The sequence below is a fragment of the Rhinoderma darwinii genome, chromosome 1 (genome assembly GCF_050947455.1).
Source record: "Rhinoderma darwinii isolate aRhiDar2 chromosome 1, aRhiDar2.hap1, whole genome shotgun sequence".
NCBI classification, from domain to species: domain Eukaryota; kingdom Metazoa; phylum Chordata; class Amphibia; order Anura; family Rhinodermatidae; genus Rhinoderma; species Rhinoderma darwinii.
The window spans coordinates 292,663,760-292,688,593 of record NC_134687.1 but is presented as its reverse complement, the minus strand read 5'-3'; the positions used below and the strand labels follow the sequence as shown (position 1 = coordinate 292,688,593).

The window sequence follows — 24,834 nt, the reverse complement described above, 5'->3', positions numbered from 1 at the left end:
CACCAGAGGCTACAGTTGATTCTGCAGCAGCATCAGCGTTTGCAGGTAAGTAGCTACATCGACTTACCTGCAAACGCCGATGCTGCTGCAGAATCATCTGTAGCCTCTGGTGCCGATGTGTCCTCGCTCGTCTGACACGATGCAGGACCTGTGAGTGACGTCACAGCGTGATCTGGCAGAAGCTGGGCGTTCTGAAGAGAAGTGGATGATACTTCTCGTCAGAACGCCCAGCTAGTAAAAGTAGTAAAAACGCCCCGATGTACGCACATAATAGACGCCCACTTGGACTTTTACTTTTAAACACGCCCACTTGGACTTTTGCAAGCCTCATTTGCATAAATACAAAAATGGTCATAACTTGGCCAAAAATGCTCGTTTTTTAAAAATAAAAATGTTACTGTAATCTACATTGTAGCGCCGATCTGCTGCGATAGCAGATAGGGGTTGCAAAATCTGGTGACAGAGCCTCTAACATCCTTGAGTAGATCTGAAACATGCTATAAATGCAAAATGATCAAAGAATATTTCTCAACTAAGAGGGTTCTGCAAGGAAGAGCGGAAAATAATTCCTATAGCAAGAATACTATTAGCTGAAAACATTTGGAGGGTGTGATTTCTGCCTAAAGGGATGTATTGACTCACAGCATGCCCAAGTCTTTACACATGCCGAATTCCATGCTTAATAATTCATCAAGTTTGTTCCCTAAATTCTGTTTTTTCACTTAGAAAATCTACACACATGTAAACACAATATATATATATATATATATATATATATATATATATATATATATCTATATCTCCACACAGGCTTACATATACAAGCTCTCACATAACGAAAACAATAAAAGGGAGTGAGATAGGAAATACTAACAAACTTTTAATGGCCAGACTGCCAAGCAGGCTTTGTCCGGATGTAGCAAAAAAATGTTAGCAGTGGAATTTGGGGCAAAATCTGCATCCACATCTGTAACCCCATCCACACGTGCTGTACTTGGTCATGGATTTTTTGTGCAGAATCCACAATGCTTGAACATACCATTGCAGCTGTATGTTTTGCGGTATATGCCTGCCAGAGCACTTGCGCATTAATTCTGAGTCAGGGAACTGTAACCTCTAGTGAAATATACAATTTCAGGGACTACATAGACAGTTGTACTAAAACTACCCAGATGAATACATGCCCTGTTTGTGGGGAGACACTACATACAATCTCTTCGGAAGTTCATATAGTACAAAGCTGAAGCAATAACCTACGACTTTAGACTGGTCCTACATCAGAGCATTGCAGAATAGGTCTACCAACAAATCCTTTTACAGAGTGTAAACATAGAGTTTCCAAGTAACCAGCACAAGTATTAAATATGTAGATGTGTAAACACCACCACTTTTTTAATGTAGGCCCGAACAGTTCTAGTCTTTTCTGTATCTTCCCTTCTTTTGGTAAGCCTCTTCTACAACTAGGCACAATGATGAAAATCACGGTAAAAACAATAATGTAAACATAACACTTAATGATCCAGAGACTTTACAAATAATGGATTGGTTTTCCAGATCATGAATAACCTTGGTAAACAGAACACAACATTAATACATTAGGTGTAAATAAAAAAGGTTTGATATCAGCAACAGGTTCATAATACAGAACAAGCCATGTAAGGATTATTGGTTTAGATCTTTACAGTTGCATTTTTCCCAATACAAAAGAGGGATCAGCAGCATTATACTGGGCTACGGCTTAATAAATGGGAACCAAGGCTTCTTTATACGAGGGGAGAGGAGATTCAACTTACAGAGCCAAAGTTTGCAAACCCGGCAGATGTTCCCTTAGAGTGCTTCCCTGGTTGTGAGGTGGCAAATGGGTCTTTCCCACTGAAGGGGTCCGTAAACGCCTTTCTGCTTTGAAAAGGATCTCCTGGTTCTGTCCCAAATGGCTGGAAGGGATCACTGGGCTTCTGAAAATGCGTTGAACTCAGCTGACTGACTGGAGTACTCTTGCCTGTTGACAGAAAGGAAATGCAGAAATATAAAGTATTTGTTGTATATTATCAGCTGCATAACATGTAAATAAAGCAGTTGATGAGAAACGCTGGTATTATAAAGTAACCAACCATCATAATCAATTGTAAATGAACAAACACTGTATATGCTAGGGTGAGACAGTTATCCCTTCAGTGAAAAGATCAGCAGCACTATCCTTTCCAGTGTTTGGATCAATGTCACTAGATGAGGAGAAACTCTAGAACCTCCAAGCGCTTTATACATATACAACAAACTGAACATATACATGTACAAACAACTGAAGAATGTCAACCATAAGGAAAATGCAAAAAGTGGTAGCCAGATGTTTTATAAAGATGGTGTACAAAGTTACATAGTTAGCACGGTTGAAAAAAAGACATGTCCATCAAGTTCAACCAAGGGATGGGAAAAAGGAAGGGATAAAGTGTATATATTGCACATTTGGAATCTGTAGCAGCTTTTAATCTTTCTGTTCTGGATAATCCATGCCAATGACTGACAACTTCAGATATTTAAACGGCTGATTTAGACAAATTTCTGCTGACTGTTGACGCATTTTCGTGCATGAACGAGCGTGGCATACGTGGATTGAAGACAGATTATTTGTGGAAAGTTGCTATTTGCCGTGCTGGATTTTATCCGGTTGATTTTACACAGTCTATAGAAATTTATAGAGACAGTGCCGGCAAATTACTGTTCCGGGACGTGTCCCAGCAACTGCCACATTAAATGGTATCTGCATCCTCAGGACGCAGATACAATTGAATACTATGGCGGAGAAGGAAACTATCCACTTCCTGTTCTGCCATTTACCCCTCCTGGAGCGGAATCCCCGGCCAGAGCGTTGCGCTCTGCTCATAGAGCGAGCCCCTGACAATGTTACTGTCCATATATGGACAGTGAAGTCAGGGGCTCCTCCTGGAGCGCCAGAATCCCCAGCCAGAGTGTTGCCGATGTTCTGACCGGGAATTCCACTCAGAGGGAGCCCCTGACGTCACTGTGAATATAAGTAGAGTGACGTCAGGGGCTCTTCCTGCAGCGGAATCCCCGGCCAGATCGTTGCCGTGGCACTATGTACACTGGTTTTTATGCTGCCAGTAGTGGTCAGCACATATCGTCTAGCCCTAGTGATAAAGTGATTCACTGGAATGCGGGCACCGGATGTCATTGCACAGTATGCAATGTACAGATCAGAGAGCAGTTGGCTCCGTACATTGCATACAGTACAGTACATATTCCGTGGCCAGAGCCATCTGCTTCTGGCATGGACGTCCGGTGCCTGGAAGCAGCCGGAGCAGCTGATCGTGTGGGGTCCTAGTGTTGGACCCCCACCAATCGTATACTGATGACCTATCCGGTCACTTTTGCAAGCCTCATTTGCATAAATACAAAAATGGTCATAACTTGGCCAAAAATGCTCGTTTTTAAAATAAAAACGTTACTGTAATCTACATTGCAGCGCCGATCTGCTGCAATAGCAGATAGGGGTTGCAAAATCTGGTGACAGAGCCTCTTTAAGTCCCCAATACAGGCCTTCGATTTATTGAAATCACTACTGGCACTTAAGGAATGTATCAGGTGCTCATGCCAGCAATGAATCAAAACTATAACACTGACACCTGTCATTTTCCACAAGTATCAACTAATGTAACATCTGTTTTATTTAATTAATTTGAGTAAAGTTTTATCTATTGCACAGAATTTTTTTATTTCTAATGTTGCTCAATGTCACCATAGCAGTAATATTTCAGCAAATTTTTTTTTAGAGAATTGCTGCTAAATAAATATGTTCAATGAACTGTGTATATGCACAAAACCTTGAACCGAGAATAAAAAATGTAAATGTAAAATAAAACCACCAGCAAAAGGTTACATAGAGTATGATTACAATATAACTGGTACACATACATGGCACAATTTCTTAGCCTTATACAATGTTTAGCCAGAGATTTAGGTAGGTTAACATACTGGGAGATGGGGTAGTTTTTAAATGTGTACGTGTGTATGCCACTTGCTAGCACTTGTTTAGCAAGAGTGGCATACTTTCTACAAGTGGCATTTGGCTTGGTGTTGGCAGGCTGAACGGTTTATTACCACAGCTCATATGAAAATCACACCTTCTGACAAAATGCATCTGAATTCCCAGCACTGCAGAAGTTAACCAGAGTACTAAGCTTGGAAATAAAAAGCATCTGCAGAAAACCACAGCTCTAGTCACACTCTTTTCTTCTTGACAGAAGTGATAATTTTTCTTAAAATGGCAAGAGGATGTTTTTGTGACATTGACGTCCCTTGAGAAAACCCAACTGTTTAATATAATAATTCTAACTTGAAATGCACACGAATAATTACAATTTACAGTGGAAATTCATATATAAAACTTCAAGAAAGAGTTCCAATTTTCCATACAAGAAAAAGGTTGTTAAAGAGGCTCTGTCACCAGATTATCAAATCCCTATCTCCTATTGAATGTGGTCGGCGTTGCAATGTAGATAACAGCAAAGTTTTTTTTTGTTTTTTTTAAAAAAAACTATCATTTTTGCCCAAGTTATGAGCAATTTTATATTTATGCAAATGAGCTTTTCAATGGACAACTGGGCGTGTTTTCTCGTTTTACCAACTGGGCGTGTATTGTGTTTTTACCAACTGGGCGTTGTGAATAGAAGTGTATGACGCTGACAAATCAGCATCATACACTTCTCATCATTCCCACCCAGCTTCTTTCACTGCAGACACACAGCGTGACGTCACCCACAGGTCCTTCAACCTTGTCGTCGGACAAAGAAGATACATAGGCTCCAGGCGTCCAAAAGGTTAATATGCTCGTCTCTAGGGAGTTTACTATGCTTATCTGCACACGGTGATGCTGCTGCAGATTCAACTGTACTCTGACGCCTGGAGCTGATGTGTCTTCTCTCTTCCGACGTCAAGGTTGAAGGACCTGTGGGTGGCCTCATCGTTCCCACCTAGATTCTTTCACTGCAGACACACAGAGTGACGTCCCCCACAGGTCCTTCAACCTTGGCGTCGGAAGAGAGAAGACACATCAGCTCCAGGCGTCAGAGTACAGTTGAATTTGCAGCAGCATCACCGTGTGCAGATAAGCATAGTAAACTCCCTAGAGACGAGCATATTAACCTTTTGGACGCCTGGAGCCGATGTATCTTCTTTGTCCGACGACAAGGTTGAAGGACCTGTGGGTGACGTCACGCTGTGTGTCTGCAGTGAAAGAAGCTGGGTGGGAATGATGAGAAGTGTATGATGCTGATTTGTCAGCGTCATACACTTCTATTCACAACGCCCAGTTGGTAAAAACACAATACACGCCCAGTTGGTAAAACGAGAAAACACGCCCAGTTGTCCATTGAAAAGCTCATTTGCATAAATATAAAATTGCTCATAACTTGGGCAAAGTTTAAAAAAAAACAAACAAACAACAACTTTGCTGTTATCTACATTGCAGCACTGATCACATTCAATAGGAGATAGGGATTTGATAATCTGGTGACAGAGCCTCTTTAAAAAGAGTTATCTGGTTTAGAAACCATTATCAAACAATAGCTCATGAGGGAGTTCGTAAAGGGCTCAGGATGTCCATCGACTAGAAGCAAAAGCGAGTGTCATTTCTCTGGAGGACCCAACATGAAATGGCTTATTTCCCTTGTGGTGTCGCTGTAGGGAAATTTAACACTTCCGTCGTAGATTACAGCTGATTGGTGGGGATCCCAACAGTGGGAAAACCGATTACAAGTTTATTTTCTAGCGGCCCTTCTAACAAAATGGGGTTGTAAAAGTGGATAGCCCCTTTAAGGAATCCTCTCTGCCAAACACCACCACTATAAAAAGTAAAAAAAACTTAAATGCAGGGAAAATTCAACCCCCACCACAAATATTCGCAGAACGTATCTATAGACTTATGAACCGGACATATGGCGTGTCTTTAAACATACATCTGGGCAGTAAGTCAGCATACCTTTTTTTGATCATCTATTCGACTACGTTTTACAATACAAAGGGATGATGGAAAAAAAGGAAACAGAAATTGCCCTTACTGCTCGAAACACTTGTATGTACCCCTTTTGGGGCACATACAACACATGGTAGCAGTGACGCAGCAGAAAGCCACATCATTACTGTGAATAGAAACCGTTCAAGGAACATCTTTCTAGAACTTCGACCCTTTCACTGCCAAGGCCGTATGTAATATGTCATGTCTTTAAATCACTTGCTGCGGCTAGAATATAAGCACTAGAGCTAAGCTATAGATGATATGTGTGAAAATGATCCTGGCAGTGAAAGGGCTAAATAAGAACTGATCCAATTCAAAATCGTGACTGCAATTGCATCAGAACAATGAAGAAGAATTTGCTATTGCTGCCCTGATCTGTAAGGATATCTGTTCCAAAAACAGATATTTATTAGGGAATTGCTAATAACACAATATTAAGTTAAGGTGGTCCAAAGATGGAGTTTCAATTTAAATAAAAACGGCAAGAAAATTGCTGGTTTACATTTGTTTTTCCTCTTCCATCAACTGTGTAAGAGCCATATCTAACAGCAACACTGAAATGGAAATATTAGCTCCCGGACCCATGCCCTAAATGGACAGGAAGATTTTGGCTCCTCACTTTCGGACACTGAATGGCTTCAGATTTTGGAAAGCACTACCTGTAAGGGTATGTTCACACGCACTGTTTTCAGAAGAAATTCGGCTGTCTTACACCTTGAATTATGCCTGAAAAAACGTCTCCATTACGCCTACAAACATCTGCTCATTGCTTGCAATGGGTTTTACGATGTTCTGTTCCCACGAGGTGTTGTTTTAAGCGTCGCTGTCAAAAGACGCCCGCAAAAAAATCCATGTCACTTCTTGGGAACTTTTTGGAGCCATTTTTCATTGACTCCATTGAAAAACAGCTCCAATAACGTCCGTAAAATACACAAGTTGCTACAAAAACGTCTGAAAATCGGGAGCTGAAAACAGCTCTGTATTTTCAGACGTATTTTGCTAAGCCGTGTGAACATACCCTAACTCTGTAAACATAATAATGCTAAAATCTTTATAAAAGGTGGTTTTACATTGGTACTTGGTCCCAGCTTAAATTGCTCATATTAACCCTGGATACCCCTAAACTATTTCGGGCTGTACCTCCACTGGAGACATGCTCCACACCTGGTGGACTTGCCCAAAAGTCAGCAGTTGTGGATATGGCTAAACTATCTCATCCACACGGTCAATGGTTTCAATGTGACTTCAAACCTCTGGGAAGTGCCATAAACTATTGAAAAGGTGCCTCGCACAAAGAAAAAGCTTATAAATATCTTGTTTGCTGACGCTAAATAGATCATAGCGAGAGCTTGCAAACAGCAAACCCTTGACTTCTCTGAAGTCAAGTAATGAATGAACTACTACATGGTAAACGAGAAAATAACTGCCTTGTAGCAAGGCACTCTAAAATCTTTCCAGAAAAACTGGGAACCTTGGGAGGGCTTACATATTTCCAGCCACTTGAAGGCCTTTTTCCTGTGAGGGTATTGTTGACTACTCCATAGGCACGGCCTGAGGGCCCCCTTTCCTTCTTATATCTCCCTCTATTCGTGTACAGTTAACTTTGTGCAAATTGGGTCCACAAACTGCCAGCCGGGCTAAGATCCATTTATTCCATTATACTGTACTACCTTTTTTCTGGAATCACAATGTTGTAATTCCTTCATTGAAAATGTTATTAAAAATATCATTTTTTTAAAATAAAGTTTCCCATTAATACTGTTAATACTATTAATAATAACGCAGAGAATTGGGTACATATCACTTTGCACATTAATTTCAGCTCTATGCTTAAAGTGACCCTGCCTTTGCTAAATGTGCTACTGACTAAACTTACCACTGGGTAATCATATTTTGATCTGCATGGAAAATTATCTGTTATTTGGCCAAAGATAAATACCAGGGGGTGGTGACTGTGGCACATCGTTAATACCATCAGATATGCACGACTGAGAAGAAGAAAAAAAATATAAAAAGAAACAAACAAAAACGTGAGAACGGAATTAAACACTTAATTTCAAGGGAGAGGTGTTAACCACTGAACCATCTTGATGGCATTCTTACACTCTGCTCTTTTGTTAGTAGGGCACTGACAAGACTGATCACTTGTTCACATGAATATTATTGTTGCTCACATGTCACACCGATAGAACACTTTTTTTTATTACTTTGGGGTTCTTCACAGGCAATTGTAATGACAGTTGCTATATAAAGACTACACTATTTTGTTACAGAATAGCTGTGATGTGAACAGGTCTCGATTTAAAGGGTTTTCCCACAATTTATCACCTATCCACAGCATAGGAGATAAATGTCTGACCGTTCTCCCCACTGATCACTAGAACGGGGTGCAGAACCCCCATTTTCCCTCACTGGACGATTGCAGTGAGAAGCTTAAATGAAGTGGCGGTCAAGCCTACGCCCTGCCACTCCATTCTATGTTTATGGGGCTGACGGCAACAGCCAAGCACTACTGTAAATAGGTTAAATTCTGCGCTGATTAACTTCTTAATATATATTTATAGTGGTCAGAGCTCCTTTATTCCTGATGTAGGGGATTTGGAGTTCTGTATAAAACAAACAAACCTCTAACCACTATAAATATATATTAACACATCTATAAACACATCAGCACAGCATTTTTGACCTAAAAACTTGGAGTTAAGGGCCGTTCACATACGTCCGGCGTCCGCTTCAGTTTACCTCCTGCATGTTGAAGAAAAGCCGGAGGCAAACAGATGCTAGAACGGATCCCATAGCTTCCTATGGGATCTGTTCTGGCACAGGGAACATCAATCGTGGCGCCGGACCTGCAGTACATCTTAGTACACTGTAGCCGTACGATGCCGCATGCACCTTCCGGCAGCACCCGGCGGAAAGGTGGATGTGAGCTGGGAGCCCCTGACTACCTCCCAACTGTTCCGGTATGTCCTGCTGTCAACAGCTGAACGAATACTGAAGCAGGGAACCATCAGGTCCCTGCTTCAGAATTAGTTCACAGCGGAGGAGCAGAGGGCGTTCCTCCACTCGCCGAGGATTCCCCAGGCACAGCGCTACTTTAAGCGCTGTGCTCGGGGAAGCCCTTGACATCACTGTCCATATATGGACAGTGACGACAGTGGCTCCTGATTGAGCGGAATCCCAGTTGCCGATGATCTGGCCGGGGATTCCGCTCCTAGAGGAAAACCCCTGAGGTCACTGTCCATATATAGATATTGACACCAGGGACTCCTCCTGGGGCAGAATCCCCGGCCAGAGTCGGCAACGGGGATTCTGCTCAAGGAGTAGCCTCTGACATCACTGTACAGTGGCATCAGGGAGTCCTCCTTGAGGGAATCCCCAGCCACAGCGTCGGCAAGGCTATGGCTGGGGATTCCGTTCAAGGAGTAACCCCTGACGTCATTGTCCATATATGGACGGTGGCGTCAGGGGGTCCTCCTTGAAGGAATCCCTAGCCACAGTGTCGGCAATGCTGTGGCCAGGGATTTCATTCAGGGAGTAACAATTAGCTACTCCCTGAAGTTAGAGCTAGTATTTGGCGTCTTTGCAGGCTCACAAAGCTGCGTCGAAGATCTGATCTGAGTGGACAGCAGATGCCTTCTGGGCTCTCTCACTTGGCGCCGGCCTTGGCTCTGCACTCAATATGACACACGTGACATTACAATGTGTGTGTCAGTCTTCAGTGTAGCGCTGAGGCCAGAGCAGAGAAGGAGAGCCCTGACATGGTACACAAGTATCTAATCTATCATGTAACCAATCAAAAGCTATGCACCACTCTGATCTCTGATAAAATTGGCACACTTTCAGACCCTAGATCATTGTGGTAAAAACTGATGGTAAAAAACAATAACTAACGATAACTGATGACAACTGATGGTTTTGTAGTAAAAATCGTGAAAAAGCCTGATGGCAACTGATAAATTTTTGCATCAGTTTTCGCATCAGTTGTAATCACTTTAGAGACAAAAAAACTGATGCTGAAACAACTGATATATGTGAACGCACCCTTAAAAGGTGGACATTCACTTTAGTTTTGAACATAAAAAAGCTCAAAGGCTTTGTACACCATTTTAAGCAATTATATTTATTAATTAGATTAATGTATTTTGTGTTTTTACGCAACTTTGAAACTCACTTTTTTCATATTTTTTTTCTTTGTAAGATACAGCTCCTTTGTATACTGTTTACATAGAAGCAGGGCCGCACCATCCATGAAGCGAGGTGAACTTCTCGCCTCAGGCGGCGGCCTGCTGCCCCTCTGAGGGGGCAGCGGCGGCGCCAGTGAAATCCGCCGCCACCACCCCCTCCTGCACTATAATTGTATCTGCGTCTATAAGACGCAGATACAATTACATGCATAACTAGCGCTGGCAGGGCATGTTTCTTGCCGTGGCATTCAGCGCCTTTTAATGACGCAAGCGGCACAATCACGCCATCATGCCGTTGCGTCATGGAAAGGGAATTTGAAAGTTGCTTAAAAACACTAAATGCATTAATTTAATAAAAATGAGCTCCTTTATGAGCTACAGCTGCAAAGTATCAGTGGCTCCCACTCTGGCCTACTTGGCCCGTCCTTGTATTTCAAGAATGAATGTCCACCATGTAATGCTGAATTATCCGTACCTACAGTGACTGCTGCATGTAATGTACGGCTGGCCACAACTTCACCCCATGATAACAGTTGATCACGGGGGGTTTCAGACATGTGGTGATCAGATGATTGTCGGGCCAGATTCATTCTATAAAACAGTTGGTTAAGACCTTAGTAACCAGCCTATTTTAAGCCTTAATGACCAAGTACATTTTTTAGTTTTTCCATTGTCGTTTTCAAAGAGCCATAACTTTTTTATTTTACCGTCAAGATAGCTGTATGAGAACTTGTTTTTTTTGTGGGAGGAGTTGAATTTTACAATGGTACCCTTTTAAAGTACATATAATTGTTTGATTAACTTTTGTTAACTTTTTTTGGGGGGAGAAAAAAACAAAACAAAAAACAGCACTTCCGGCATTGTTCTATGCATCTTAAATTTACGCTGTTCACTGTGTGGTGTAAATAACAAGTTCTCTATTCTATGGCTCAATACGATTACGGTGATACCACATATGTATAGGTTTTTTGTGTTTTACTATGCTTGTACAATAAAAAAATGTTTTAAACAAAATAATTTGTTTTTGAATCACTGCATTCCAAGCTTTTTTATTTTTCTGTCAATGTAGTGATATGTGGGCTTGTTTTTCACGGGACAAGGTTTAGTTTTCATTAGTACCATTTCGGGATACATGGGACTTGTTGATGAACTTTTAGCATAATTTTAAAAATAGCAATTCCATTGCTTTTTGCGTGTTTTTTTACGGTATTCATCTTGTGGTTTAAATAACATGTTAACTTTTCTTATCGGACATTAAATTATTTTTTAGTCTCACTAGGGGACTTTACTATGAGATCTTTTGATCGCTTATATAATGCTTTGGTATACTTAGTATACCAAAGCATTATTGCCTGTCTATTAGGCCATACCATATTAGATCACAAGATGCTCCACTGATACATGTTCAAAAGAACAAATACATTTACAACCCATCTCACACTTGCAACCAATACATGACCTGCAGTAGCAATACACACAATACAATTTCCATAAACTTGCTGCTTTCTTATAACTAAGTAAGCTTCAAGAAGCAAATATTGCTATATTCTACATGAAGCTATATTTACAACACTGGGAAATTAGTACCAATCACTCATTAGTTTATTCTTTTTATTTTACTCTACTTAAAAGGTAACATACATGTAAGAAACAATTGAAAAACATAAAAGCATAAACGTTTTCATCTAAGATTTTGATCACAAATAAAATCTATATTGTTGTACAGGCCACTCTGGTATTGAGATAAAAAATGTGGCATTATAAAATATTGTTCGAATCTAGGGTTAAAAGTTTACCCACTCTGTATGCAGTGGACAGCAAGGTAATAAGGTTACAGGTTTGAGAAAAAGGATGCAAAGTTCATCAGTAATACAGTAAGTATACATATCTATATTCGCACTGCAAAAGTCTATTACAGAGAAAAAAAAAAATGGGAAGTGGTCACGGGTGGGGCACTGCAAACTCCATCTGCAACCAAAGCAGGGAGACCACGAGCATAGTAATCTCAACCCACATGCAAGCTTCCGGAAAGCACAGTAGAAAAAAAAAAAAATCAGTTCCTCTCTAATCAACAACTTTTACCTAGAAACGAGGCAGCCGTAGCTCTAAGCAATGTTCAATAACACAATGTAATAAGAAAGGACCATTAATATACACTATATGGACAAAAGTATTGGGACACACCTCTTAAATCAGTGTATTTAAGCGTTTTATTCAGTCCCTTTGCTACAGATATATAAAATCAAGCACCTAGCCATGCAGTCACCTTTACATACATTTGTGTAAGAATGGGTCCTTCTAAAAGAGCTCATTGAATTCCAGCGTGGTAAAGTTATAGGATACCACCATTGAAACAAGTCAGTTCACACAGATCCCTGACCTCAAACCCACCGAACACCTTTTGGACGGACTACATTGGAGATTGAGAGCCCGGCCCTCTCATCCAACATCAGTGTCTGACCTCACAAATGTCCTCCTAGATTAATGGGCAAAAGTTCCCAGACACAATCCAAAATTTTGTCAAAAGCCTTAGCAGTATAGTCTAAACTGCTGCAAATGGGGGGGGGGGGGGGGGGGGACCAACTCTATATTCATGCCTATGGATTTAGAATGGGATGCCATAAAAGATCCTGTAAATGTAATGTGGAGGTGTCCCAATACTTTTGTCGATATAGTGTATATTATATTAGGTTATGTCCAGTAGAAGGAACACAGCTTAAAGAGGCTCTGTCACCAGATTTTGCAACCCCTATCTGCTATTGCAGCAGATCGGCGCTGCAATGTAGATAAGAGTAACGTTTTTATTTTTTAAAAACGAGCATTTTTGGCCAAGTTATGACCATTTTTGTATTTATGCAAATGAGGCTTGCAAAAGTCCAACTGGGCGTGTTGAAAAGTAAAAGTCCAACTGGCCGTGTATTATGTGCGTACATCGGGGCGTTTTTACTACTTTTACTAGCTGGGCGTTCTGATGAGAAGTATCATCCACTTCTCTACACAACGCCCAGCTTCTGGCAGTGCAGATCTGTGACGTCACTCACAGGTCCTGCATCGTGTCGGCCACATCGGCACCAGAGGCTACAGTTGATTCTGCAGCAGCATCGGCGTTTGCAGGTAAGTCGATGTAGCTACTTACCTGCAAACGCTGATGCTGCTGCAGAATCAACTGTAGCCTCAGGTGCCGATGTGTCCTCGCTCGTCTGACACGATGCAGGACCTGGGGCAGGAAGTGAGTGACGTCACAGCGTGATCTCTCGAGAACACGCTGTGTCTGCACTGCCAGAAGCTGGGTGGTAACGAAGAGAAGTGGATGATGCTGATTCGTCAGCATCATACACTCCCATTCCTAACGCCCAGCTAGTAAAACAAGTAAAAACGCCCAGATGTAACACACATAATACACGCCCAGTTGTACTTTTACTGTAAACACGCCCAGTTGTACTTTTGCAAGCCTCATTTGCATAAATACAAAAATGGTGATAAAAACGTTACTGTAATCTACATTGCAGCGCCGATCTGCTGCAATAGCAGATAGGGGTTGCAAAATCTGGTGACAGAGCCTCTTTAACGCTCAAAAGTGTTATTTGCAGGCCACAGGGATACATTTTGCTTCTTAAAAATAGAATTTAAAAGAACAAAAAAACTGATCTGCCAACCCATAGAATAAATTTGCTCATCTCTTAAGTCTAGGGCTTCAATTGCAGGACAAACGTGGGATAAATCATGGACAATTAATCTAATAATTAACATACAAAATTAAAAATTGACAAAGAAGTCCCATCAGTGCCATTTTAGGCCACAGTATAATAATTTTATGTATCTACAAAATGTATGTGTAAAGCATAAGGTCGGGGACTGTGTTCTATGTTATTCTGTCATGGCACCGTCTGCATGTGATCGTTACGTTCTCGTGGGTTTCCTTTGGGTGCTCTGGTTTTCTCACACAGTCCAAAAGACATATTAGGAGGTTAAATAACTTCCTATCAAGTTCGCTTTCGTGTGTTGCAGAGGGGTGGGTGGCAAAGGAAAAATGAGGAAGGAAATAAGACAAATAATTAATCTGAACAGCACTGCAATATGCTAATAAGTTCAATAGTATGCACTGTAAGGCCTCATGCACACGACCGTGTTTTTGCGTCCGCAATTCCCCCGCAAATCCACGGGAGAATTGCGGACCCATTCTTTTCTATGGGGCCGTGCACACGACCGTAGTTTTTGCGGTCCGTGCACGGCCCGGGAACCCGGACCGCAGAAAGTACGGACATGTCCTATTATGGTCCGGAGTTGCGGTCCGGGCTCATTGAAAACAATGGCCCGGCCATGTGCATGTGCGGGCGGCTTGCGGCTGACAGTCCGCTGACAGTCCGCAGCCGGCCGACACGAAAATCACGGGCGTGCACACGGCTACGGTCGGGCTACGGTCGTGTGCATGAGGCCTAAGGGTATTTTCACACGCACTGTTTTCCAACGTAATTCGGGCATTTTACGCCTGAAAAAACGGCTCCATTACGCCTACAAACATCTGCCCATTGCTTTCAATGGGTTTTACGATGTTCTGTTCCCACGAGGTGTCGTTTTACGCGTCGCTGTCAAAAGACGGCGCGTAAAAAGACGCCCGCGTCAAAGAAGTGCATGTCACTTCTTGGGACGTTTTTGGAGCAGTTTTTCATTGACTCCATTGAAAAACAGCTCCAATAACGTCCGTAAAATACGCCGCAAAAAAATGCGAGTTGTTAAAAAAAAAGTCTGAAAATCAGGAGCTGTTTTAAGGCGAAAACAGCTCAGTAATTTCAGACGTATTTTGCTACTGCGTGTGAACATACCCTTAGGAGGTACTTTATAGATAATAACAAGAAATGGCATAAACAGCACTTCGCTCATATAGTATCAGTCAGGGAACAGCTTCCATTCTGGGCCGCAACAAGGTAGTTTGGACCAAATCTCAAAAACTCCCCATGGCCTAAAAGATGACAAGACCCTTTCTCCTGCTCTGTATCGCCATTTATTGGTGGTTGATTATTCAATGAATGTGACGACACCGGAGTCATCTATTAGCGGAGTTGTGGACCAACATGTTTTACAACCAGATTCTTGGTACAAGAACATATAGGACCTCTTCTGTCTGCTTGTTGACCAGCACTCTGTAAGATAGCACTCTTCAAGGCAGAGGACACACAACATGCAACCATAGTCTTAGGGTATGTGCACACACACTAATTACGTCCGTAATTGACGGACGTATTTCGGCCGCAAGTACCGGACCGAACACAGTGCAGGGAGCCGGGCTCCTAGCATCATACTTATGTACGACGCTAGGAGTCCCTGCCTCTCTGCAGGACAACTGTCCCGTACTGTAATCATGTTTTCAGTACGGGACAGTTGTCCTGCAGCGAGGCAGTGACTCCTAGCGTCGTACATAAGTATGATACTAGGAGCCCGGCTCCCTGCAGTGTGTTCGGTCCGGAACTTGCGGCCGAAATACGTCCGTCAATTACGGACGTAATTAGTGTGTGTGCACATACCCTTACCTCAACCAACTAGACAGCAGCTCATGACCTGAACACTACTGAGCTGAGAGCTAAACCGTGATCCAAATCCCTTTGTAAAAAGGATAGAATCCTGGACAAGGAAAAACGCAAGGGGGAAGCTTGCGATCCTCACACCAACTAAGGTAAGCCTTCCACGTACGATGGTAAATGTGGGCTGAAGAGGACTTTCTGGCCTTAAGCATAGTGACGATAGCACTCTCCAAAAAAACACGAGCCCTCAGAACGGCAGCTTCAACAGCCACGACGTTAAACGTAGCAACCTTAACTTCTGGTGGAAGAGAGGTCCATGAGAGAGAAGGTTGGGACAGAGTGGAAGGGGCCACTGGACGTCCGGCAACAGAAAAATGAGGTCCGTGTACCAACAGCGGCGCTGCCAGAATGGCAGGAGGGAGGAGCCGCAGCAGGAGAGGCAGAGGGGGGGGGGGGAAGACGTACAGGAGACTGATGGAGAGAGAGGATCAGTCAGTTCAGGGGGAGGAAGGAGCACCCCCGGGGAACAGCTGAGGAAGTGATCCACCACCAAAACAAGCGACGGACCGAGAGGGGAAGGATACGATTGCAAGGATTGGTCCAACCGGGAAAGGATCGCCCGCTTCAGTGGGCACGTGTGGAACTGTGCAAATGGAATTGTCTTGATTGAGGCCAGCATGGTCCCGAGAACCCGCATGCAGAGAGGGAGTGAAGTCAGCACAGCCGTCCAATTCCTTACCGAAGAACAGAGAGATGCTCCGGAGGACTGAAAACTTTCGCTGAGTGACTGTCGAAGGCAACCACCAAACAAACGGAGAGCCAGCTCGTTGTCCTCCCTGGAGGGAGATTTGATTATGACGTCGTCCAGGTAGGGGTCGACCGACACCCCCCTGGTGCGAAGTAGTGCCATTATGACAGAGCGAACTTTCGTAAACACTCTCGGGACTGTAGCCAGACCGAAAGAAGAAGCTAGGAATTCGTAATGAGACAGTACCGCAAAGCGCGAGCGCTGGTGGGAAGCACAGATAAGGAGGACATGTAGATATGCATTCTTGATGTAAACAGAAGAAAGACATTCACCCTGTGCTATGGAAGCGATGACAGATTGGAGAAATTCCATCTGAAAACGACGGACCCGAACATGCGCGTTTAGGCGCTTGAGAACCCGGATAAATCGTTCATTTTTTGGGGACGACAAAAACGTTGGAAAAAAAGCCCCAACCTTTGATTCAAGGGTACTGGAGTAGATTGCCCAAAAAAAGGGTGCCGCCCTGGATGGAGACTGCGGAACAGCGGACTGAAAAACGCTGTGCAGGGAGGCTGGAAAATTCAATGTTGTATCCTGAACATATTACCACTTGAACCCAGTCGTCCGAAGAGCGAGCCAGATGACTGAAGTGCAGAAGCCTGCCTCCCACCCGAGACAAGTCGAGCAGGGGCGCACCTGCAGGCAGAAGTGGCCTTGTCATTATCAACCCTTGCAAGTGAAGGTCGGGGACAGCAGGAGGGCCGGTTCTTGAAGGAAGGTTTGACTTTCTGATCCGGGCGAGTCTGCGGCCTGTGGAAGTGGTGTTGGAGAAACCACGAAAAGGAACATAAAAACAGACCCGCCTTTTTGGCTGGTTGTGGTGTGCTTAGGTCTATTCTGAGGAAGATGGGTGCTTTTGCCACCCGTGGATTCCCAGATAATCTTGTCTAACCTAGGCCCAAAGAGACGAGACCCTGAAAAAGTATATCAGTCAGGGAGCGCTTGGAGGCTGAATCAGCAGACCAAGCCTTGAGCCAGCTGGTCCTGCGAATAGCGACAGAGGAAGCAGAAGCCCGCGCCACCAGACGGGGCAGTGTCAAGAGCAGCTTCGCAGATATACGCATTGGAGATGAGGCGAGACAGATCAAATAGTCTCTCTGAGGAGGGCCATAACGAATTTTGTGAGCCCATTCAGTGACGGCTCTGCTAACCCAGACAGATGCAAAAATTGGGCGAAGGGCATAGCCCGAGGCCTTAAAAGTGGTTTTCGCAAAGGAGTTCATGCAGCGATCCAGGGGATCCTTTAAGGAAGTGGAATCTGCTAACAACAAGGTAGTGGCCGTGGCTAGGCGAGAAACAAGAGAATCCACCACCGGAGTCCGAACACCAAATGGAAGAATTGCTCTCTGGAAAGAGGTAGAAAACATCCAGATGGCTAGAGTGGGAAAACTTCTTGTCCGGGTGCTTCCATTCCTTAAAGACAATACCCTCTAGTTTCGAGTGGGCAGGAAAAACTGAACGTTGGGGCTTAAAGGGGTTATCTGGGGACAAAAAATTGCTTTGCATTCATATTTTTATTTAAAAAGAAGTCACTTACTAATATACTTTAATTAAAAATTTGGTACCAAATGGTGCCGTTCAATCCCGGTGAACTGTTTCCGGAAGTACTGGAGCTTTTCTAATATTGATGACGCACCGACATGGCCCCTCGTGACTGAGGGCTTGCCACACTGCCTATTGCTGGAGTCCCTGAGCAGAGCATCAGCTAGCGCTTTGCTCAGGACTCCAGCACTGCTCCAGACATTTGGTCAGTGACTTCATTGGTTTCCGATCGCTGGAGTGCCCAAGCAAAGCATCAGCTGATGTCCCGCTTTTTCTTTATAAGCAGGTTGGACAATACTGGATTTGCATATGACATTGTGTGCCCACCGAATGAGAACACCGGGAGACCCTGTGACCCTAGTTCTTCATGATGAAAAGAATAAAATAAAAGGAAAATTCTTGGTAGAGACTCTGCTGCTATTAGCATAAGTGTCTGCCTCCTACTGACACTAAGCGAAGACTGAATGGCTCATGTAATAACAAGAAAGGAGTATTTCAGCAAAAAATTATTCTTTATATATTGAAAAGTTATACAAATTTCTGATACCGTATGTCCATCTTTCAACATCTCTGCTTACGGGCATTCAATTGGAACCTTCATTGTTTTTTGCGAGGGGATCTGTCCCAGTCATGTGATGATTAAACAAGTGCTGGACAGATTAGGGTTCGTGGCAGTTCACACGTTGCGTAAATACTGCAGATTTTCCGCAATTGAATTTGTTGCAGAAAATCCGCAGCAAATACTGTAGCAGCAAAGTGTATGAGATAAAACAAATCTCATCTACACACTGCGTAAATACTGAGAGGAAAAAATACGATCAAATTGACCTGCAGAATTTTATTTCACAACATGTCAATTGTATTTGTGTAAACGCTGCTTATTTGTTGCAGGTTTTCCCTATTGAAGTCAATAGGGCAGTAAAATCCGCAACAAATAGCAGTTGCTGCATTTTTTGCGGCGGCTTCACAGCGATTCCGCCGCAAAAAACGCAACTCGGAAAAAAACAATAACTCATACATACCCAGAAGTCTGTGTTCCTCCCTCCAGCACAGCCTCCTGGGATAAAGTTTTATCCCATGTGACCACCGCAGCCAATCACAGGCTGTATAGGCGGTCACATGGGATGAAGTCATCCCAAGAGGCCGGCATGGATGATGTCAGACAGCCTGCCTCCTGGGATGACACTTCATCCCATGTGACCGCCGCTGCAGCGGTCTCCTGGGATAAAACGTCATTTAGGGAGGCCGGCTAAGTGCTGCAGTTTTACGCAGATGACATTCTGGGGGCGAAAAGCTGCTCCACAGTCTGGTGCGTTTTTTTGCCCGGATTTCCTTGTGACGCACAGGGCGGATATACTGCGTGCCTTAGAGTGCAGTTACATGCGGCAGATTTTGTGCCAGAAATTTCTGCGACTGAAAATCAGTTCCATTCATGTGAAGGAACTTGTATCTGCAGCAGGTTCCATTCAGAAACTTCTGCAACAAAATGTGCCGCATGGGACTGCCCAGCTTACAGGTTTTTTTTACTTGAAAATTACAACGCGGACACGTGGGAATCAGCGGTAAAAACGTCCGAAACCGCCTCCCACTGATTTTAATAGGAGGCAGAGGCGTTTTTTTCCGTGGCGATTTTTAGCCGTTTGCTGTAAAAAAAGAAAATCAATGGGAAGCATAGAAAGCGTTTTTCACAGAGTTTTTTGCCCATGGTGCTCAATGGCTGTCGCTGGAAAAGGCAGCGAAAATCGCGTCAAGAAATTGCAGGCAGATCAAAATCCTTCAGGAATAAATACTGACCAAAATACTGCCATGTGAAAGTGGCCTAAAATGTAAGATAATATTGACTAAAGTTTTCGATCTTAGATCACTACTCATTTTACGAAGGAATGGCTTTTATAAACAGTGTAAACCCCTTTGGCACTACTTAGATACATATTAGGCTTCTTTTTCAGTCCAAAATCAAATGGCTAAAAAAAAAAGTAGTATAACCATTTCCTTTAAACTTTTTCTCTCTTTAGAATCCAATCCTAACTTTGGCTAAAAGAAAAATGTATTAAAAACTGCAGCAAACTGCCAAGAGTAAATCCGGCCTTTCTGGAAATATGACACCGTATCATAAGCAAACTGTTTTTGAGTTGAGCGACCTTATTTTAAGAATGTGGTATCAGATTTCGATTTAGAACTTATTCACAGGGTGCGTTTTTTTTTTTGTTTTTTTTATACAAACCCACAATCTGATGGACCTGTGTCAAGAAGTCCTTACAGAAATCTATGAGAAGTGCCAAAGGGTTTGGAGATTTTTGTAGAGCAATTTACATTCTGGAAACTTATGTGATTTACTCACAGAACGGTTAGTTGAGAAATATATGGCAGTATTATCTGGGGGCATGAATTGGGCCCTAGATAACCGCATCAATTTGGCCCGGAACTGTGGCATTAATTCAGCCAGAAATGCAGTTGCTTTTTTATCTGTACAATCCTCACTGGCCAGACAAGTGTCATGTAATTTTCTTGTGTTTCTCTGTACTCCCATTATATATTATTGTTGGTTGATTTACATAAGAATTGGTAATAATGACTGCATTCAGCTGAACAATTTAACTGACAACTGATACAGGTACTTGGCCTAGAAGTTGGGCACCACTCACATCTATTACTAACCATGAACTGACTATATGGAGTTAGATAAAGAACACCTGTAAGTCACATACATTGTGATCTGTGCATTGTAGTCTTCACTCACTACTAGTGCCCTAGTGTCATACAGTGCTAATGGCTCTGGCTTAACCGTAATGAGGACACTATTTGCCACCCTTCCCATAGGTGACTCTGCACCTGCACATTTTGTGAGTGCTGTTAGCTACAAAAATATCAAATCAAACAACTATGTATTTTAACTGCTTTAACACGCCTTTTCCACTTTGTAACTGAACTTTCGGTTCTACTCATTCCTCAGCTTTTTGAGGGAAACCACAGGTTACCTTCTAAATTATATTTTTCTCTTAGTAGCAACATAAGCAGATATCAGTTGTTCATCTCCATAAGCAATAGGTGCAGTATAAAAAAAAAAAAGCCTGCAATGAACAGAGTATATGCATATTAACTGAATGAATGTATTCTGCCCAATTAAAAAATATTTTTTTGTACCATACACTATATTGCTAAAAGTATGTGGACACCCCTCCTATTTATTGAGTTCCGATGTTTCGGTCACTTACAGGTTAGGGTCATATTTAAAGCGTACCGGTTTCATAAAAAAAACAACATGTATTTGTAGCCTGCTTATTTTTAGATTATATTTTAGGCACCATGTCAGGTTTGAAGAGGTGTTGTGGTCCAAAACAGTGGAAACTCCCCAAAAGTGACCCCATTTTGGAAACTAGACCCCTCAAGGAAATTATCTAGGGGTATAGTTAGCACTTTGACCCCACAGGTATTTTGCTATATTTATTGGAGTTAGTCTGTGAAAATGAAAATCTACTTTTTTTCTGAAAAAACATAGTAATTTGTAATATTTACAAGGAATAAAGAAGAAAATGCACTCCAACATTTGTAAAGCATCTTCTCCCGATTACAGAAATACCCCATATGTAGTAATAAACTGATGTTTGGACCCACAGCAGGGCTCAGAAGGGAAGGAGCACCATTTGGATTTTGGAGCGCAGATTTTGCTGGATTGGTTTTTAGTGCCATGTCGCGATTGCAACCCCCTGGAGGGACCAAAGCAGGGGAAACCCTCCAAAAGTGACCCCATTTGGGAAACTACACCCCTCAAGGAGTTTTTCTAGGGGTTTAGTAAGCATTTATACCAGACAGGTTTTTTTCCAGAATTTAGTAGAATTAGGCCGTGAAAATTAATATAAACATTTTTGTCCACTAAAATGTTGCATTTTTTCATTTTCACAAGGGATAAAGGAAATTAATTAACCTTTGCAGGAGTGATCCTTTTTTGCTTTTCCATTTTAGTTTTTCACTTCCCGCCTTCCAAACGCCATAACTTTTTTATTTTTCCATTAATTGAGCGGTGTGAGGGCTTATTTTTGGCAGGACGAGCTGTAGTTTTATTGGTACCAATTTTTTGGTACATACAACTTTTTGATCACTTTTTATTACATTTTATTTAGAACTTTGGTGACCAAAAAAACAGTGATTTGGGCGTTTTAAATTCTTTATTTCTTACGGCGCTCATAATGCGCTATAAATGACAATCTTACTTTATTCTTTTATTTTTCAGTCAAAAAAGCTGTGGGAGGTCTTGTTTTTTGCGGGACGGGTTGTAGTTTTTATGGGTACTATTTTCGGGTACATGCGACTTTTTGATCACTTTTTATTCTATATTTTGAGAGGGGCGGTGACCAAAAAATAGTGATTCTGGCATTGTTTTTAGTTGTTTTTTTGTGCGGCGTTCACCGTGCGGTAAAAATAACATTATAGTTTTATAGATTGGGTCGTTACGAGCGCGGAGATACCAAATATGTGTACTGTTTTTTAACGTTTTCATTTTTTCCCTAAAATAAGAGACTTATTATAGGGAAAAAAATCTTTTATTTGTACACTTTTGTAAAACATTTTTATTAACTTTTTTCTGTACTTTTTACACTTTCTTTTTTACCTGCAGCTCTGATCACTGCTAGAATACATTACACTACCTAGGTAGTGTAATGTATTCCAACTGTCAGTGTGACATCACAGTCACTCTGACAGTTAGTCTACGAGGACCAGCCAGAAGCTGGTCCTCATAGGCTTGCATACATGGCAGACCCGGAGGCCGTTGTCTGGCCTCCGGGTGCCATCACAAGCATCAGCAGCCCCCACAATTGCATGGGGGCTGCTGATGTGCTACAAAACCCCTACATGCGGAGATCGCAATCGAGCTTCGCATTTAACAGGTTAATTGCCGAAATCAGCAGCAATGAGCCTCTGATCGGCAACAGTGGAGTGTCAGCTGTCAGGGACAGCTGACCTCCCGGCTCCCGATGCACACTATCATCGACAGTGTGCATCGCGAACGGCAGTGACGTCCTGTGACTCTGACAGGAAGTCTATCAGGAGGTTGGTCCTGATTGGCAGACACGGAGGCCATAACTTGGCCTCCGGTCGCCATGCTAGCCATCTGCAAACCTCACGATTTCATTGTGAGGTCTGCCGATGTGCTAGAAACCCATAAAATGCGGTGATTGCAATCGATCACCGCAATTAAGGGGTTAATTGCCGAAATCAGCGGAAATAAGCAGCTGATCGGCATACAGTGGAGTGTCAGCTGTCAGGGACAGCTGGCCTCCCGGTTCCCGATGCACACTGTCGCCGACAGTGTGCACCGGGAACTACGCAGTAACTGTACGTCCCCGTGCGCTAAGACACTGGCCACATGGACATACAGTTGCGTCGTGGTGCGCCTATGGGTTAAGAAAGAGATACATTTATTGAAAGAGCTTTGTTAATTTAAACATGGCTCTGTTAGGCCCCATACACATGACCGCGCCCGCAATTACGGCCCGCCGCCGACTGCCACCCGCATTTTCGGGCCGCAAAATGCTAAAGAACGGACATGTTCCATCATTTTCGGAACATTTCTATGGCACAGACACCCATCCGTAGCGCTACGGAAAGGTGTCCGCGTTCAATGAAAGTGAATGGGTCCATTTTTGCGGACCGCAATTGCGGTCTGCAAAAACTGAGGTTTTTCACTGTCGTGTGCATGGGGCCTTATAGTATACAACCTTTGCCATAAGTCATGACATTGCTGATCTGCTGATCTCACCGGCAGTGCATAGTGCTTATGCTGAAAGTTAGTGCAGGAGAGAGAATAGTGTAAAGCTGTTTATAAAGTTTAGGCTAGGCCTCTTATTTCCAGTGAAGTGTATTAATGTTACAGCGTACAAATACATTTTAGACAATTGTATGCTTCCAACTTTGGGGAAGGCCTTTTTCTGTTCCAGCATGAGGAAGGTCTATAAAGATATGGTGTGATGGGTTTAGTGTGAAAGAAGTTGAGTGGCCTGCACAAAGCCCTGACATCAATCCCATCGAACACCTTTGGGATGAATTGGAACACGGATTGTGAGCCAGGTCCTCACTTTCAACATCAGTGTCTGACCTCACAAACGCTATTTTGGCTAAATGAGGTCATACTCCCTCCCCCCCTTCGAATTTTGAAGAAAGCCCTCTGAGAAGATTAGAGACTGCTATAGCCCAAAAGAGGGGCCCAACTCCATAATAAGGCCCCTGGTTTTGGAATGAGATGTCTAAGGCCTCATGCCCACTTCAGTTTTTCCCTTCAGGGTGCTATCCGTTTTTGTCACGGATAGAACCCTGAACCCATTCATTTCAATAGGCCCATGCACACTTCCGTTATTTTGACTGATCTGTTGTTGCGTTCCGTCAAAAGAAAAGCATGTGCTACTTTGGTCAGTGATTCCGTGACTGTGGGGCCCATAGAAGTCAATGGGTCAGTCAAAAAAAACAGATGGCACACGGAAGGCTTCTGTGTGCCGTTCCGTTTTTGATGGATCCGTTGCCCTAGCAATGGCAGGGCGTGCCAAAGTTCACAGGCTGGGACATATGACAAGTTCAAATAAAGTTCAATACCTTCCATTTTTTTTATTGGAAACACGGAAGCACAACGTCCGTTTGAAACCGAAACGGACAAGGAGTACACACGGAAACTACATGGATACCATAACGGACCCATGGATCCTTGAGAAATGCCCGTGAAATGGTGATGGAAGAATGCATGAGGCCTTAAGAGTT

At 42.9% G+C, this 24,834-nt stretch overlaps 1 protein-coding gene across 6 annotated transcripts in view; it reads right to left on the bottom strand.

The window, feature by feature from the left end:
- The window catches only part of EPS15L1 (epidermal growth factor receptor pathway substrate 15 like 1), a 239,977-nt gene that overhangs the window by 10,544 nt on the left and 204,599 nt on the right, over positions 1–24,834 (bottom strand). For 4 of the 6 annotated variants that reach the window (XR_012847578.1, XM_075825344.1, XM_075825345.1 and 1 more), the window contains one exon: positions 1,794–1,999. Coding sequence is in view for 5 of the 6 variants with exons in the window: in XM_075825344.1 (XP_075681459.1) it covers positions 1,794–1,999 (206 nt within the window). In the remaining variant the exon portion in view is untranslated. Of the gene's footprint in view, positions 1–442; positions 1,461–1,793; positions 2,000–13,837; positions 14,211–24,834 lie in introns of those variants that run through there. The other 2 variants (XM_075825347.1, XM_075825348.1) reach the window with 2 other exon arrangements.